The sequence below is a fragment of the Rhinoraja longicauda genome, chromosome 1 (genome assembly GCF_053455715.1).
Source record: "Rhinoraja longicauda isolate Sanriku21f chromosome 1, sRhiLon1.1, whole genome shotgun sequence".
NCBI lineage: Eukaryota > Metazoa > Chordata > Chondrichthyes > Rajiformes > Arhynchobatidae > Rhinoraja > Rhinoraja longicauda.
The window spans coordinates 22,954,474-22,973,452 of record NC_135953.1 but is presented as its reverse complement, the minus strand read 5'-3'; the positions used below and the strand labels follow the sequence as shown (position 1 = coordinate 22,973,452).

Sequence of the window (18,979 nt, the reverse complement as noted above, 5' to 3'; positions counted from 1 at the left end):
GGGCCAAAGGACCTGTTTCCACGCTGTATCTCTAAATTAAAAAATCAAAAAAGATCCTGCCTTTTACAGTTATAGCAGTAAAAATAAGGTGAGGTAGGATCCCCGAGGTATTTCCAATGGAGAACAAGAAGTGCTGGAGTAAAACAAAAAAACTTGTTGGCTGGGGTAATTCAATGAAAGGAATTCTGCTTCTGCAAGAGTTGGTCAAATGTTGAGGATGTGCTCTCGGCGGATATGGAACTTGTTGCGGGCTACTTTAAGACCTAGAGACTAAAACTGAGTGTGGCAAAAACCACCACAACGGCCTTTCACCTGAACAACAAGGAAGCTCAATGCCAGTTAACCGTCACCCTCAATGGGTCACCGCTACGCTACAACCCATTTCCTACGGGGTGAAACTAGATCGGCAGCTGACCTACAAGCAACACCTTGAAGCTCTCTGTGCTAAAGTCTCGGCACGGAACCACCTGTCTTGCTTGGCCGGATCGTCATGGGGCGCCAGGACATCTACTCTTCGAACCAGTGCTCTTGCACTCGTGTACAGCGCCGCTGAGTACGCCGCCCCAGCATGGTGCCGCAGCGCTCATACCAGCAAGGTAGACGCCACCCTCAACGACACCATGCGGTTCATCACTGGCTGCCTACGCCCTACTCCGACAGATCTCCTGCCGGTGCTCGCAGGTATCCCACCCGCCAAGCTTCGCAGAGAGTTCTTCACTCATAGGCTGGTATGCAAGGCCCCATCAGACGCCAAACACCCTTTGCACCACCTCGCCCAGGATTCACAGCAACTGGGACCTCAACGCCTGTCATCTCGTCGCCTTTTCTTCCGTCATGCAGCGAACCTCTGTGGCTCCGGTTTCAACATACTAGGAGCAAGGAGAACCAGCTGGGAACAGACATCGCGACCTCCTCAATTCACTGTCGCACCGAACACCACAGCCCCACCCGGCTCGGACATGCCCCGCAAAGAGTGGGTCGCCCTGAACCGGCTCCGCACAGGGGTCGGCTGTTCAACGCCAACATGCATCGTTGGGGTTTGCGTCCATCAGCAGCCTGCGTGTGTGGAGCAGACCAGCAAACAGCGCAGCACGTCATTTTCGACTGCACTGTCCTCCGTCCCCCTGGTGGAGGGGTAGACCTCACGGCCCTCGACAACAGCACATTGCACTGGCTACAGTGCCTGGAGGGCATTACATAACTTCTGCTGCCTCAAACGCACGAAGAAGACTGAAAGGAATTTTTCTACTTTCATTTAAAAAAAAACATTATATTCAGGATGGAAGTAGACTTGGTATAGTGCAAGACAAAGATCGGGGCTGAGATTCAAGGATTGAAAGGAAAGCTTTTACACTTTTCTATGGAAGAAATTAAATGAATTCTTGGCTTCTACCACCAAATATAAACAGAACAAACAGTAAGTAGGTTAATTGGCTGGGTAAAATGTAAAAATTGTCCGTAGTGGGTGTAGGATAGTGTTAATGTGCGGGGATCGCTGGGCGGCACGGACTTGGAGGGCCGAAAAGGCCTGTTTCCGGCTGTATATATATGATATATGATATGATATAAGACTATCTGTATGATAATACCTCAGGAGTATTGTGTGAAGTACTGAGCTCCACGCTACCGAAGAATATCACCATTTTAGGCAGAGTACAACAATGAATGCTTTGAGGAAATTAAAAAAGCTTGAAAAGGTTAGAACGATCTGGACTAAGGAGATTTAGTGGAGATATTGTGGGCGGCACTGTGGCACAGTAGTAGAGTTGCTGCCTTATAGCACTTGTAGCGCCGGAGACCCGGGTTCGATCCCAACTACGGGTGCTGTCTGTATGGAGTTTATACGTTCTTCCTGTGACCAGGTGGGTTTTCTCCGCGATCTTCGGTTTCCTCACACACTCCAAAGACGTACCGGTATGTAGGTTAAATGGCTTGGTGTATGTGTAAATTGTCCCTAGTGTGTGTCGGATAATGTTAATGTGCGGGGATCACTGGTTGGTGGGCTGAAGGGCCTGTTTCTGCGCTGTATCTCTAAACTTGAACTAAACTATACAACTCCTTATTCACATGAGGGCCAGAATTAAGTGCAATTGCAAAACACTAACTTTGGAGATAAGGGGCCAATATTCCCTAAGTCTGAGAACATAGTAATACTCAGGCTTAAATTCATAAGTTTCTACGAAATAATGGCTCATGCTTTAGGAATTCAGAATTCAAAAGTATGTCACACACTTAGACAATTGCTTTTACAATTGGAAAACTAGAGAGGCTTGAACATTCTCCAGAGATTCGGCTGGGAATTATTTATGTCGCTATCAGATGGACAAACCCAGGCTTGGCTGCAATGCCAACATTCCCTTCTTCCTCATACTTGAAGGATGTCTGAAGGAAACGTACTGACTCGGACCAAATCGTTTGAAAAATGTAGGAGGCATAGCTCCTATTTTAAACACATTTTTAAACAATCCATACAAATGTTCATCATGAATTTTCACATCTTTAACTAACAGGGTCCACTTACGAATATATATATATATATATATATATATATATTTAAAACTTGATATCAAAATAAAATAGAGCGCAAATATGAAGCTTTAATTCAAGCAATCATGATAACCATTGAGAATTGCAAGTTTTGAATAATTGCCAGAAAATAATCTTTCCTATCCAGTGAAAGGCTATTCAATAAAATGTTATGTAGGAGGTACAGAATACCACAAACTGTATTAAATGAATTCTCACAGTGGTGGGTCTCTCATTCTCCACAGATTGAAGCCACCTCTTCAGTAAGGTATATTGATTAGTTTGACGCATATATATATATATTTAATAAAAAACATTCAGAAACCTGCACTTCTTAAAACAAAACATAAAAAATTTTGACCAACAGGACGCACAAAGCAATAATGGAAATTTTCAGACACTGCATTTTAGATAAATTTAAAATAAACATATCATGATAAATCACATGCTCAAGTCATAGAAATCAGTTGTTAATGACCCGAGTAAATCTCAAGGGAATGGCTTGAGCTGAACAAAGTGCAACACCGTCTCTGACCGGTGACCCCAGTGGAGTTCACAAGAGTGGAGCCTGGAGCCGTGACGCGCCTCAGCCACACATCCCTTTCACAATGGAAGGAAGAGGGTGTGGGAGGAGTGCTGCGACGTGCTGACCCTTTATATTGTTACTTGGCAAGAGAATAGTGTGCTTCCAGCCAAGAACTATTTCATTAACAAGTTTTTTTGACTCGCTTAAGTGACCGTGTCATATTGTGTGCAGACAGAAAGTCAGGGAGAGCGGCATCATTTGCAGGTACCTGCGGCGCTGCACGTAGACGCTTATCTGAATCGGATTCTTGAAACCCAAAGATAAACAGTGGATCAGCATATTTGTAAAAAATAGCTTTAAAAAAAAAAAAAAATGAAGAGTTGGAAGATTAACTTAATTTCATGGTAGATATACTATTGTTTGAACACACTGAGGTGTTTTGTTGAGGACTAAAGGTCAATTTTCAATAAAATTATTCACCGAGGAAAACTTTTTTCAGTCAGAGAGTTGTGAATCTGTGGAATTCTCTGCCTCAGAAGGCAGTAGAGGCCAATTCTCTGAATGCATTCAAGAGAGAGCTAGATAGAGCTCTTAAGGATAGCGGAGTCAGGGGGTATGGCGAGAAGGCAGGAACGGGGTACTGATTGAGAATGATCCGGAGACACAGGTTCGATCCTGACTACGGGTGCTGCACTGTAAGGAGTTTGTACGTTCTCCCCGTGACCTGCGTGGGTTTTCTCCGAGATCTTCGGTTTCCTCCCACACTCCAAAGACGTACAGGTATGTAGGTTAATTGGCTGGGTAAATGTAAAAATTGTCCCTAGTGGGTGTAGGATAGTGTTAATGTACGGGGATCACTGGGCGGCACGGACTTGGAGGGCCGAAAAGGCCTGTTTCCGGCTGTAGATATATGATATGATATGATATGATCACATTGAATGGCGGTGCTGGCTCAAAGGGCCTCCTCCTGCACCTATTGTCTATTGATGCTGGAAATGGGTGAGATCTTCGATAAATATATCTTCCCTATGGAGACGCGTGAACTTATGATATGTTAATGGGGATCTTGGGGATGGTCCACATGACAGTAGAGAAGGAGATGGACGTCTTAAAATGAATGAAAATAGATACATTTACATCAGAGAGCAGTGCTGAACTACTATCTACCTCTTTGATGACCCTGGGACTGTCCATTATCGGACTTTGCTGGCTTTACCTTGCACTAAATGTGCACTTTACTTGCACTAAAAGGACGGAAGAGCAGAGGCTGTGGAGGCCAAGTCAATGGATGTTTTTAAGGCAGACTTAGATGGATTCTTGATTACGGGTGTCAGTGGTTATGGGGAGAAGGCAGGAGAATGGGGTTAAGAGGGAAAGACAGATCAGCAATGACTGAATGGCGGAGTAGACTTGTTGGGCCTAATTCTGCTCCTATCACTAATGACGAGGAAGTTGCAAAGGTAATGGTCTCTACAAAATGGTGAAAGGTGAAATCAAAGTCCATTGATGATGGTGGTAAAATTTGCCAAGGATAATCGGTTGAATGCAGAAGATAGAGGAGGAAGACGAGGACCAGAGGAACTCTGTCCTTCCTAAACCTCCACTTGGTCCGGCCCTCGGCAACCTTTCCTCGCCCGGGATCTGTCCCTTGTATCTGTATTTTAGATGGGATGACAGCAACAGGGGATGACAGCAACAGGTGAGTTGTAGGAAAGCAACAATTCATTCAAACTTCATCCAATCTGGTATGCTGTTCTCAGTGTTCACAATGTGATCGCCTCTACATTGGAAAAACAGACTGAGTGGCCATTTTGCAATTTGTCAGTAACTTCTCTATTTGCCAATGCTGTTAAAAGTTCCTTGCAGCATACCTCCGTTTCTCTTTCCATGAATGCTATCTGACCTGCTGTGTGTTTCCAACATTTTCTGTTTTTACATTCTTATTGCAAGACTCGTAATTTTCTATTCATTTTATTCATTTCAAGAGATTGAACTGAAGCTTAAAAGAATCCAGTCACTTCTGAAAAAGAAACTGGCTATTTTTTCTCCCAATTTTTCTTTTAGCTTTAGTAACACTCTGAGAAATGCCTTTCACCCAGATATTTTGGTTCAAAGATATCAATACACAGTGAGATGCACATTAACCAGGCATGCGAGTGAGGTAAAAACAAGAGGAAAAGAGCCGAGCTCTTGCGAGAGGCGTACAGCGGGGGTCAAACAATTGGAAAAGTTTTGAAAATTTATACAGAAAATTACCAGTTTCAAGCCTATTTTAGTGTATTTCAAAGTAAAAACGGACATTACAAAATAATGTGAATATGTCACTGTATACTAATAACATTTTTATTATTTTAATTAATTTAGTTATTTAATCTTGCACTTAAATTTAATATTTACTCATTACAGTTCCACCACTGATTTTCTGGGACTCTTGGTTCCAGAGCTTTGCTGGTTTATCCAGCCAGCCAAGGAAGTCGGCTATGGGGATAGATGTGTTGGCTCCAGCTGGGCTGGAGTTCCAGAGCCCCGGCCGCAGGTTGTAGATTCAACCCACCAATCGGCCGTGGAAGTCCCGATGAGGTCGAGATTGGCTGCCTTGCCCAGCCTAGGTGCTACATTTTCGGGGAGAGTTCCAAGGCGGGGGGATTTCAAGTGGGCTCTCGTAATTTTGTCCGGATTTCAATGATTAGCGGCTATTTCTCACGCCATCTAGCGGAACCCCAGTGTTCCAGGGAACCCCGTTTGAGAAACGCTGTTACACATCGTTTATTTATTTATTTATTTCTTTTTGATCAGATTTCTCCGTTGGTAAACACGATTTTGGCAAAGTGATAAATGCGGAAATCATGCAAAAAGCGCGGAAAATGGATTTTAAAAACGCGGAAAATTCACATGCCTGATTAACCCATTGTGTGAAACTAGTTTATACCTGCAATTAGTTTATGCACCAATCTGACATTTAGTGACACAAGAGACTGCAGATGCGGGAATCTGGAACAAAAACAAACTGCTGGAAGAACTCAGCATCTGTGGAGACAAAGAGATAGTTGACGTTTTGGGTAGTGCACCCTGCATCAGGCTCATCCCCTGCAGCAGGCTCCACCCACACACCCAACCTCATTTTATCCCATTTCCCACCCGAACACCACCCTCTACACTTCCCCCTCTCCTCTGCCCCCTCTCCTTTATCCTGCAAGCCCTCTTCCCCATCATTTGCTCCTGACCCTGCACCTGATCCCAGCACCAACCCCTGCCAGATCTTCACCATCTCCTCTGACTGGGGTCCAGAGGTTCCTACCTGCTTAAAAAAGACACAAACAATACCGGTGCCCATGGCATGAAAGGTGACATGCCTCAATGACTACCGACTGGTGGCACTAACGTCAGTGGTGAAGTGCTTTGAGAGGCATATCAATTCCTGCCTTAGTAAGAACATGGATCTACTCCATTTCACCTACTTGCTGCAATAGGTCAATAGGAAATGCGATCTCACTGGCTCTCCAATCTGTAATGCAACACTTGGACAGGATGTTTTTCATCGACTACAGCTCAGCGTTTAACACCATCATCCCTCCAAATTAATCGTCAAATGCAGAGAACCGGGTCTCTGCTCATCCCTATGTAATTGGATCTTCGACTTTTTCCATCGGCAGACCACAATCGGTATGAATTGTCAGCAACACTTCCCCCTCGATAACAGTGTGCTCAGTGCCCTGCTCTACTCCCTCTATACCCACCACTGTGGCTAGACACAGCTTCACCACCACCTTTAAATTTGCCCACAGTTGGACGAATAATGGGTAACGATGAGTCAGGATACAGGGAGAAGATCAATACTCTGATTGAATCGTGCCAGAACAACAATATTGCTCTTAACATTAGCAAGACCATGAAGCTGATGTTTGACTTCACAAAGGGAAAGCCGGGGATCAATGAACCCATCTTCATTGACAGTACGGCAAAGGAGAGAGTCGACAGCTTCAAGTTCATGGGTGTGCATATCTCTGAAGATTTGACCTGGTCCAGCACATTGATGCAATTACGAAGAAAGCTCATCAATGCCTCTACTGCCTTAGAAGACCAAGGAAATGCCGCCGAGTATTCAAATGGAACTTCCACCTGTGTACAGTTGAGAGGATTTTGACTGGCTGCATCTCGGCCTGGTTAAGTAACTCTAACACCCAGGAATGGAGGAGGATCCAGAGAATGGTGGACATTGCCGGTCCATCATAGGCACTGACCTCTCCACCATTGAAAAGACCTACAGGAAGCATTGCCTCAAAAGGCACCCAATATTATCAAAATATGCACATCACCCCGGCATGTTCTCATTTCACTAATGCTATGGGGAAGAACTACATGAGCATGAAAAACCATGACCACCAAGTCTAAGAACAACTTCCCAGCAACCATCATGCTCTTAAACACTGCACAACACTAACCTTTCTCAGTAAATGGGAAAATTCTATGGACTGTGTTTTAGGTTGCACTATGGACTTCAGTTCTGCATTATTATGGTTATCGAAAAGTACTGTTATTAATTTATTGTATTTTTGATTATTCTATATATTATAACAGAGCTTTATTTGTCGTTCGGTACCGAAGTACCGAACGAAACTACATAGCAGTCATAGAAAAAAAAAAAGAACACAAGACACATAACCCCAACACAAACGTCCATCACAGTGACTCCAAACACCCCCTCACTGTGATGGAGGCAACAAAACTTCCACTCTCTTCCCCACGCCCACGGACAGACAGCTCGTCCCCGACCGACCCGCACAGTCCCCGCACCGGGCGCTGAAACGTCTCGCGGCCGAACCGGGCGATGAAAGGCCCGCGACCAAGCCTTGCGCAGCTAAGTCCCGTGGTCGAGCCGCACCGGGCGATGTCAAGTCCCGCAGCCGAGCCGCACCAGCGGTGAAAAGTCCCGCAGCCGAGCCGCACCGGGCGATGTAAAGCCCCGCGGCCGAGCCGCACTGGGCGATGTTAAGTCCCGCAGCCGAGCCGCACCGGGCGATGTAAAGCCCCGCAGCCGAGCTGCACCGGGCGGTGTTAAGTCCCGCAGCCGAGCTGCACCGGGCGGTGTTAAGCCCCGCAGCCGAGCTGCACCGGGCGGTGTTAAGCCCCGCAGCCGAGCTGCACCGGGCACTGTTAAGTCCAGCGGCCAAGCCGCACCGAGGGATGTAAAGTCCAGCGGCCAAGCTGCACCGGGATGTAAAGTCCAGCGGCCAAGCCGCACCGGGGGATGTTAGGCCCCGCAGCCGAGCCGCACCCCGCGCCGTGAGGAAGAGAAAAGTTCCCCCCCCCCCCCCCCACACCCACCCACACCACCACCCCCTCCCACACATACACAACCAAAAAAAAAATATATAAAAACCATCCCAACACCGACACACAACAAAAAAAGGAAAAAAAAAGACGGACAGACTGCTAGTCAGCCGCTGCCGTTAGGCGCCGCCATCTTATGTATGTGTTATTGTGTAATGAGCCTGTTTCGCTACAGCAAGTAAGAATTCCATTGTTTTGTTGCTGGTACATATGACAATTAAACACGCCTGACTCTCTCGGCTGCAGAGCAGCCCGTTCTCAGCAGAAACCTCACCTTTGAATTCCTCAATGAGTTCTGGGTCTGACAGGATGTTGAGCTTGTCTTCTGTGCTTATTTCTTTGGCAAGTTGTCACTGCAATCCCTTCTCGCATCTTCAACACTTCATTTCCTCGTGGACACCCCATTCTGGCCTCTTATTTCCAACCGCCTTGACCTCAGTGCCCTCACCCACTCCAACCATAGCCCCCTGAACGTTCAGCACTTCAATCCTCCACTAATGTTCTGCACTTCTTCTCCACCATTGTTGTTGCTCGACCCACTGAGTTCCTTCAGCAGTTTGTTTTTGCACTTGATATTTAGTCTTCCACTGGGATAAGGATGTTTTATTCTAAAGTGTAACCATATTCATCTCTCTTCTACATTTTTTTTTAAACTCTAGTTATGGATCTTGCCAAGATTCGATCTATCAATCTGTTATACTGGAGAATTTTGAGGCAGTTAATGGATATGTCTTAGGGACAGTCCAAATTACAGTCACTGGACATCCTAATGTGCGTGAAGGTAGACAAACCTTGCGTGTGTAGGAAGGAACCGCAGATGCTGGTTTACAACGATTATAGGCCGGGTGGTGAGTGTTTTGACATATCACTACAAGGTGTGCGGAAGAGGCCGAGGTTGTGGTTCTTCACATTTTTTCCATGCAATTGGAGACAGATGGCCATGTGCACAGTCAATCTCGACAGTACAACATCGCCACCCAATGGTGAATATATGCACCAAATTATGAATCCACTTGCAGTCAATGCTGCGGGAAAAATAGGAAGGTGAAGGGTGATTGGGGAGGGGGGGGGGGGGGGGGGGTTGCATGGGGCTGGGATATAGGATAGAGATTAAAGATGGGAGTGGAAAGCGAGAGGAACCCAAGAGGTGAGCGAGGTTTACCTGAAACTCGAAAATGCAATATTCATATGGGTCGTAGGTTTCACATATCAAGGCAGAATATGGCAAAGATCCCCTGCAAACATAGGCGATTCAACACACGTTCCTAACCTCCTCCCTCACCATCATCAGAGACCTAAATAGCCCTTCCAGGCGAGGCAAAGATCTTCCAGGTGTACATCTTCTAATCTGCTCTACTGCATTTAATGCTCCTGATGGACTCGAGGGATATGGGGAAAAAGCAGGAACAGGGTACTGATTTTAGATGATCAGCCATAATCAATTGAATGGCGGTGCTGGCTCGAAGGGCCGAATGGCCTACTCCTGCACCTATTTTTCTATGTTTCTATGATGTGGCCTCCTCTACATCGCTGGGACCAAGCGCAGACTAGACAACCAGTTCACAGAGCATCTGTGCTCTGCTGCAGTGGCCATCCGAGCTCCCAGCTGAATTCCCCTTCCCGTTCACACGCTGACCTGAGTGATGCCCAATACAAATTAAAAGAACACTACCATCCACTTGTGTAGTCTGCAACCTAACAAACATCAAATTTGCCAATTTCAGGTAACCCTCCCAATCTCATTTCCTCTAGCTCCTTCCATTCCACTTCCACTTCTCCCATTTTTTGTTCCTCTTTCCTCAACTCCCTCCAGACTTCCATCACCCATTTTCATCCCCACCTCCTCCTACTTCCATCCACTTACTACCCATACCCACTGGATCCTCTCCCCATCTGGTTCCATCTGCCCATCATCTTTCCTTTGATGGTCCCCGTTATGTATAAGATATACTGTTACTTGTTATTTGTAAGATGTTGTCTTACACATCAGATTCCAGGACTTGCAGCATATGTGACCCCACTTCTCAACCTCCAATAACAGTCTCCATCTTCACCCATCCCTCCCCCTAATTTGGCTCCATCTGCCCTTTTCTTCCTTTGTCTGCCTCTACCTAGCATCCATCCCTCTGTCTCCCAACTCCACTTCCCCCACCTATTTTCATCTGCCCATCATCTCTCACCATTCCTCGATCCACCTGATGGCCCCTGCCTTACCCCTCCTCTCCTGTTTATACTGCCTTTCCTCCCTCTCCATTGTCAGTCCTGATGCAGTACCTCAACCCAAAATATGACAATTTAATTTCCCCCTCACAAATGCTGCTCAATCTGCCGAGGTTCCTCCAGCAGTTAGTTTTGTGCTCCAGATCCCAGTATCTGAAGTCTCTTGTTCAGTGTGTTTAGGTGCAATAAAATTTCCTCCATGATCATCTAAAATTACACACAGTGCAGATTGCAAGGAAAACACAAGGAGAAGATCGCAAAGGGTGAAGAAGGATTCATGAGGCAATGGGTCAGAGAATGAGTCAAGATTTCAGTGGGGCCAGTTGAGGATGCGCAAGAGATATTCAAGAGCAGAGAACACAATGAAGATCAAGACTGGCGAAATGTGGTGGTGATCAATGAGGGAATTGATGGGTGCTCGTGAGGAGATTGGATGGCAAGTTAGGGGAGGGGATTGGAATTTGCATGGGTTGGGAACCATGGATGTTGTGGTGGCGAGTGGGAAGCAATCTCTGTGGGGGAAATGGGTAAAGATGATGTGTACACAGAGAAGATAAGTAAGATGAGGGTTATTAATCAACTGCAGACCAGACTCAACCCATGGGTTTTGATCCGCTTCAATATATGGAGCTGGTGCTATTCCCAGGCTTTGTAAAATGGGCTGTGTGAAACAGCACAAAAGCAAATAGTATAGAAAATACTTGGTTTTAAAGAACATTGGAAACGGAAGCTGGAATAGACCACACAGCTTTTTGTGTCTGTTTAGCAAATCAAAAAGGTCATGGTTAACTTTTAATTCAGTGCTACCATCTGTATTTATGTCCATATTAACTTGATTTTCATAATATCTCTCGACATGTTTTTTGAATATATTTAGTGGCTGAACATTACTGACTGAACTGAATATATTTAGTGACTGTTCTCCCAGTGGCTCCATTTGTATATTAATTCTGCTCCGATAACAGAACTTTCCACATAGATACTATTCAGAAGTCTTCATTTTTTTCTCACCAGGGCTTCATATTGTTGACAGAGCCTTCAGTAAAATCACATTTCCAGCACCTCTGTTCTTCCGCTTTTTCCTCCCAATTGGAACAAGAACAGAGTTCTCCAATTCTCACTTTCCAATCCACTGGCTTCTATATTCAATGTTCTGCAATTTCCAACCACACCTTCAAAGACACTCCACCATCAAATCCTTCTTCCCTCTCCTATCCAATATCAGCAATTTCTTTATGACTCTTTGTTATTCCACCTCCACCAGCTATTCTCTTTTTCATTATATCAGAGGAGATGCAACTAAATTTGCTTTTACCCTTTTCCTTCATATAGGAACCCAAACAATATTTCCATGTGAAGCAGCAATTCTTATTGGTTGCATTCTGTGCTCAGTGCGATCTCCTTCATTCTGGAGAAGTTTAGGTGACCGTTTTGCGGAGCATCTTTGTTCAGTCTGTGGGGGTGACCTCAAGCTTCCACTCGCTTGCCATTTTAATTCCCCATCCAATTTCCTACACTCATGACTGCCTGCACTATTCCAACGAGGCATCCAGTATTCCCAATGTGGGTTCCTGTTCATCAGCGAGACCAAACGTAGACCCGGCGACCCGTTTCGATGAACACTTACGTTCAGTCTGCCTCAGCCTATGGGATCTCCTGGTTGTCAGCCATTTCAATTCCCCTGTACATTCCCATACTGACCTTTCTATTCTGGTGCTCCCCCACTGTCAGAGTGAGGTCAACGCAAATTGGAAGAACAGCACCTCATGTTTCGCTTGGGTAGCTTACAATCCAGCAGTATGAATATTGTTTTCTCCAATTTCAATTAACCCTTGCATTCCCTCTCTCATTGAATTTTCAAACTTTAAGTAACTTCATCTCATACTCCCCTCTCCCCCCTCACTCCTTGCCCCCTTCCTCCATTCTTGTCATTTTACCAGTTCCACTGTTCTTCCCATTGTTTCTCTTGAGATCACACCTTCCGTAGGCAACAATGGGTCTACCAGACACCACCCTGCCTGTGGTCATTTATTATCAGGGAAACGAGGGATATAGACGGTGATTTGGAGAGATTACCTCTCCACATCACTATCTATGTCTCTCATTTCCCTTATCCCTAACCAGTCTGAAGAAGGGTCTTGACCCAAAACGTCACCCATTTCATCTCTACAGAGATGCTGCCTGTCCCGCTGAGTTAGTCTATCTTTGGTTTAAATCAGCATCTGTAGTTTCTTCTATAGTAAAAAAAGTTGTTGGTATACTAGCCTTCATCAGTCAGGGTTTTGTATAGAAGTTGGGCATTGAGGCTACTGTATAGCAAACAGCACTAAGATTAGTGAAGGACAAATGTAGGTCCCTTAGTCAGAAACAGGTGAATTTATAAACAAGGAAATGGCAGATGAGTTAAACAAGTACTTTGGTTCTGTTTTCACTAAGGAAGACACAATCTCCCAGAAATACTAGGGAACTGAGGATCTAGATTCTAGCGTGATGGAGGAACTGAAGGAAATTCATATTAGTCATAAAATGGTAGGAAAGAACTGTACTTAGTCATGAAATGGTATTGGGTAAACTGTTGGGACTGAAGGCAGATAAATCCCCAGGGCCTGAAGGTCTGCATCCCAGTGTACTCAAGGAGGTGGCCCTAAAAATCGTGGATGCATTGGTGATCATTTTCCAATGCTTTATAGATCAGCTCCTGTGGACTGGAGGATAGCTAATGGAACCCCATTTTTTAAGAAAGGAGAGAGAAAACAGGGAATTATAGACCAATTAGCCTGATATTGATATTGGTAGTGGGGAAGATGCTGAGTCGATTATTAAAGATGTAATAACAGTGCATTTGACAGGATCGGTCAAAGTCAGCATGGAGTTTTGAAGGGAAAATCATGCTTTACTAATCTGGAATTTTTTGAGGATGTAACAAGTAGAATGGATACGGGAGAGCCAGTGGATGTGGTGTATCTGGACTTTCAAAAAGCCTTCGACAAGTTCCCATACAAGAGATTAGTGTGCATAATTAGAGCACATAGTATTGGAGGTAGGGTATTGATATGGATAGAGAACTGGTTGGCAGACAGGAAGCAAAGACTAGGAATTAATGGGTCATTTTCAGAATGGCAGGCAGTGACTAGTGGGGTGTTGCAAGGCTCAGCGCTGGGACACCAGTTATTTACAATATATATTAACGATTTAGACGAGGGAAATAAATGTAACATCTCAAAGTTTGCAGATGTCACAAAGCTGGGTGGCAATGTGAGCTGCGAGGAGGATGCTATGAAGCTATAGGGTGACTTGGATGAGTGGGCAGATGCATGACAGATGCAGCAATAATGTGGATAAATCTGAGGTTATCCACTTTGGTGGCAAGAACAAGGAGGAGGATTATTATCCTAATGGTGTCAGATTAGGAAAAGTGGAGGTACAACGAGACCTAGGTGTCCTTGTACATTTGTCACTGAAAGTAAGCATGCTAATGGCATGTTGGCCTTCATTGCGAGAGGATTTGAGTTTAGGAGCAAGGAGGTCCTACTGCAGTTGTACAGGACTCTGGTGAGACCACACCTGGAGTATTGTGTGCAGTTTTGGTCTCCTTATTTGAGGAAAGACATTCTTGCTATTGAGGGAGTGCAGCCTGGGTTCACTAGGTTAATTCCCGGGATGGCGGGACTGACATATGATGAAAGAATAGATTGACTGGGCTTATATTCACTGGAATTTAGAAGGATGAGAGGGGATCTTATAGAAACATATAAAATTCTTAAGAGATTGGACAGGCTAGATGCAGGAAAAATGTCCCCATGTCGGGGGAATCCAGAACCAGGGGACACAGTTTAGAAATCAGGGGTAGACCATTTAGGACTGAGATGAGGAAAAACGTTTTCCAACAGAATCTGTGAAATTCTCTGCCACAGAAGGCAGTGGAGGCAAATTCACTGGATTCAAGAGAGTTAGATATAGCTCTTAGGTCTAACGGAATTAAGGGATATGGGGAGAAAGCAGGAACGGGGTACTGATTTTGGATGATCAGCCATGATCATATTGAATTGCAGTGCTAGCTGAAAGGGCCAAGTGGCCTACTCCTGCACCAATTGTCTATGTTTCTAAACATTAGTTATTAACTTTTTTCTTTCATTTCACTAGTTTAAAGAATAGATTCTATTTAAATCTGCCAATGATTTTTCTTATCATTGTCAGCATTTCTCTGCCCTCCCTCATCCTCCTTAAAAACTATTCAACACATTTTTTTTAATATAAAAATATTCCTCATCATATATTTTATTCACATGTCTTATGAAACCAAACTGAACCGTTTTTGAAAAAAAAAACATGCAAGCCCACTGCATTTTCCTCATCTATCATCTCTGGAGTTTCTCCAAGGAAATTCTAAAGGCAAGTCATGCACAGCCCGCCTTTTGTCATTCTGTGCTGACTGACCCTGATGGATTGCATTTCTCAATGTGCCAAATAGCCCTAGCGCACATTATGGACTTGAACAGATTTCTAACAATAGAGCCCACTATTTGAGCAAGAAGTCTGCAACAGACTCCTTGTTCCAAATTTATCCTGTTCCCATTGAAGGGCCAATCTGCCTGAATTAACTTTGTTAACTCCTCCTCAGGAATGTTCAGTAATGCAATTTTTGATCTAATTTTCTTCATGATATTAAGATTCAGTTCATTTTGTGCAGAACTACAAATATAGAACAAAGAACAGTACAGCATGGGAACAGACTCTTCGGTTCACTATGCCTGTGCTGATCATGATGTCAAATTAAACGAATACCATCCGCCTGTATATGGTCCATATCTCTCTATTCCCTGCTTTTTCATGGTGCCTGTTCAAATGCCTCTATCGTATATGCTTCCACCACCACCCCTGGCAGCGCATCCAGGCATTTAATATTCTTGGTGTAAAAAACTTGTCATGTAAATCTCTTAAACTTTCCTCCTCTCACCTTAAAGCTACACCCTCTAATTTTGACATTTTCACCATGGGAGAAAGACTGACTATCTACCCTATTTATGCCTCTCATGTTTTATGCAAAATCCTGATGAAACTCTTCTGCACCCTCAACGAAGGCTCCACATCATTCCTGTAATGTGGCCATTGGAAGTGCACCCAATACTCCAAATGTGGCCAAATGCAAGATTCATACAGCTGCAACATGACTTCCCTACATTTCTATAGTCAATGAAGACCATGCCATAAGAGTTCTTTATCAGCCCCATTGACAGGTGTTACCACTCGTGTTGCCACTTTCAGAGAGCTATGGACTCGCACAAACTTACAAATGAGTTGTACACTAAACAGGACAGACAGATAGCAAAATAGGCCACATACATAACAGCCATTAGAAAATTCAGTGCCAATCCCCCCATTGTTTGACATTTCTGTAAGTATTGCAGTGCAATTGGTTCCTCCACAGAGTTTATATCTGGTCATTATACGAGGACTCAGACCAGATGCACCAGCGTAACATTAAATACATTTCCAGGGTGCTCTGGTCTTCTCAATATGAGCATCCAACTCCTGAAATTGTAGATCCATGGAATGATTACGCCCAAATCATTTACAATTGAAACTGTACAATCTTGTTCCACACCCTGTCCACTGGTTGCTATCAGGTTTGTTGTTTGTGGGAGATGACTACATGAAACTCTGAAGTTACATTTCTTACATTACAATAGTGACCACACATTTAAACTCCTCAGTTGGCTGTACAGTGTTTTGGAATACCAAAGGCAACAAAATGTGCTTTAAAATGTAATTTAAAAAAATAAAAATCAATTTTAACTGGTTCTGAATTAACAGCAAAAGTGGTGAATGCAAAGAGATTTTCTAGTCTGTGATGCAGAACCTACCGTCCTTACAGGAAGCACTTTGTCCAGATCATTCAAAGTAATGTTCCTGTCCTCTTCAAACTTCCCTTTCACCATTCTGCACAAATAAAACATGAGTAACTGCATTAGGAAATACTCACCACACAAAGAAAAGCAATTATTTCAGGAAGAAGATAGAGCATTGACAAGTGCAACTGGTGATTAATAGCCCCCAAAACAAACAACAACAAAAACTCTGAAGAAAGTGGATTAATCAGTTTAGGAAAAATACCACTTGCACACGAGTCTCTATTTCAATTTCACTTTTCATCCCTTCAACTTCTGCAATTTAATTTCCCCAGCCACAGTTCAATTTATTCAGTTCCTTGAGTGCAGTCTGTTAGGTCACTTACTGACACCCAATGAAGTGGAAAAAATAAATTCCCTGTTCAACTCTAGCATGGTTGCCCACTCTCTGCAGAATCTGTACAACAAATTTGAAACTGATTTCAAAATTGGAAGGTGGTCTCTCAGGATACCAATGGAAGTGGTATCAGAGGTGAGTTGCTACAAGATGTTTCTTTAGCAAGTGCAACTTCCCCCTCCAAGCAGGCTCAACCTGTTCACATGGCAACCTATCAAGTCCTCCAGATAATTAAAAAAATAGATTGTACTTGTTCAAGAACCAAAGGATTTTCCAATGTAGTGTATGTGGCCAAAGTATATCAATATCAAAGTATATCTGCTTATGGTTTGAAGATGGTTGTATGGCAGTTGGCCAGTACAGTAAAATGGTGGAAAGCCAGAATGTACTACAGAGAATAGATTAAAATAATGTACTATAGAGAATAGATTAAAATAGAAAAAAATCACATGTGGTTAAAGTGCACATTGTCAGATTTTATTAAAGGGTATTTTTATACATTTTGGTTTCACCATGTAGAAATTACAGCAGTGTTTATACATAGTCCCCCCATTTCAGGGCACCATCATGTTTGGGACACATGGCCTCACAAGTGTTTGTAATTGCTCAGTTTAAATGCCGCCTTAATGCAGGTATAAGAGAGCTCTCAGTACATAGTCTTTCCTCCAGTCTTTCCATCACCTTTGGAAACTTTTATTGCTGTTTATCAACATGAGGACCAAAGTTGTGCCAATGAAAGTCAAAGAAACCATTAGGAGACTGAGAAACAAGAATAAAACTGTTAAGAGACAACAGCCAAACCTTCGATTTACCAAAATCAACTGGTTGGAACGTCATTAAGAAGAAAGAGAGCACTGGTGAGCTTACTAATCATAAAGGGACTGACAGGCCAAGGAAGACCTCCACAGTTGATGACAGAAGAATTATCTCTATAATAAAAAAAAATCCCCAAACACCTGTCTGACAGGTCAGAAACACTGTCAATGTGGATTTGTCAATGACCACTATCCGCAGAAGACTTCATGAACAGAAATACAGAGGCTACACTGCAAGATGTAAACCACTGGTTAGTCGCAAAAATAAGATGGCCAGGTTACAGTTTGCCAAGAAGTACTTAAAAGAGCAACCACAGTACAGTTCTGGAAAAAGGTCTTGTGGACAGATGAGACAAAGATTAACTTGTATCAGAGTGATGGCAAGAGCAAAGTATGGAGGAGAGAAGGAACTGCCCAAGATCCAAAGCATACCAACCTCATCTGTGAAACACAGTGGTGGGGGTGTTATGGCCTGGGCATGTATGGCTGCTGAAGGTACTGGCTCACTTATCTTCATTGATGATACAACTGCTGATGGTAGTCGCATAATGAATTCTGAAGTGCACAGACATATCCTATCTGCTCGAGTTCAAACAAATGCCTCAAAACTCATTGGCTGGCGGTTCATTCTACAGCAAGACAATGATCCCAAACATACTGCTAAAGCAACAAAGGAGTTTTTCAAAGCTAAGAAATTGTCAATTCTTGAGTGGCCACATCAATCACCCGATCTGAACCCAATTGAGCATGCTTTTTATATGCTGAAGAGAAAACTGAAGGGGACTAGCCCCCAAAACAAGCATAAGCTAAAGATGGCTGTAATATAGGCCTGGCAGACCATCACCAGAGAAGAAACCCAGCAACTGGTAATGTCCATGAATAGTAGTCATTGCATGCAAAGGATATGCAACAAAATACTAAATATAACTACTTTCATTTACGTGACATTGCTGTGTCCCAAAAATTATGGTGCACTGACTATGTATAAACCCTGCTGTAATTTCTACATGGTGAGACCAAAATGTTTAAAAATACCCTTTATTAAAATCTGACAAAGTGCACTTTAACCATGTGATTTTTTTTCTATTATAAATCTCAAATTGTGGAGTACAGAGGCAAATAAATAAATGATGGGTCTTTGTCCCAAACATTATGTTGGGCACTATATCCATCTGTTTATGGTTTGAAGATGGTTGTATGGGGGTTGGCGAGTACAGTAACATGGTGTAAAGCCAGAATGTACCACAGGGAATAGATTAGCTTAGTTTAGAGATACAGCGTGGACCGCCGAGCCGAGTCTGCACCGACCAGTGAT

At 43.7% G+C, this 18,979-nt stretch overlaps 1 protein-coding gene across 4 annotated transcripts in view; it reads right to left on the bottom strand.

The window, feature by feature from the left end:
• Nucleotides 1-18,979, bottom strand: part of ctif (CBP80/20-dependent translation initiation factor) — a 161,703-nt gene that overhangs the window by 58,181 nt on the left and 84,543 nt on the right. For all 4 annotated transcript variants that reach the window (XM_078418996.1, XM_078418908.1, XM_078419175.1 and 1 more), the window contains one exon: nt 16,468-16,543. In XM_078418996.1, coding sequence (XP_078275122.1) covers nt 16,468-16,543 — 76 coding nt within the window. The remainder of the gene's footprint in view (nt 1-16,467; nt 16,544-18,979) is intronic.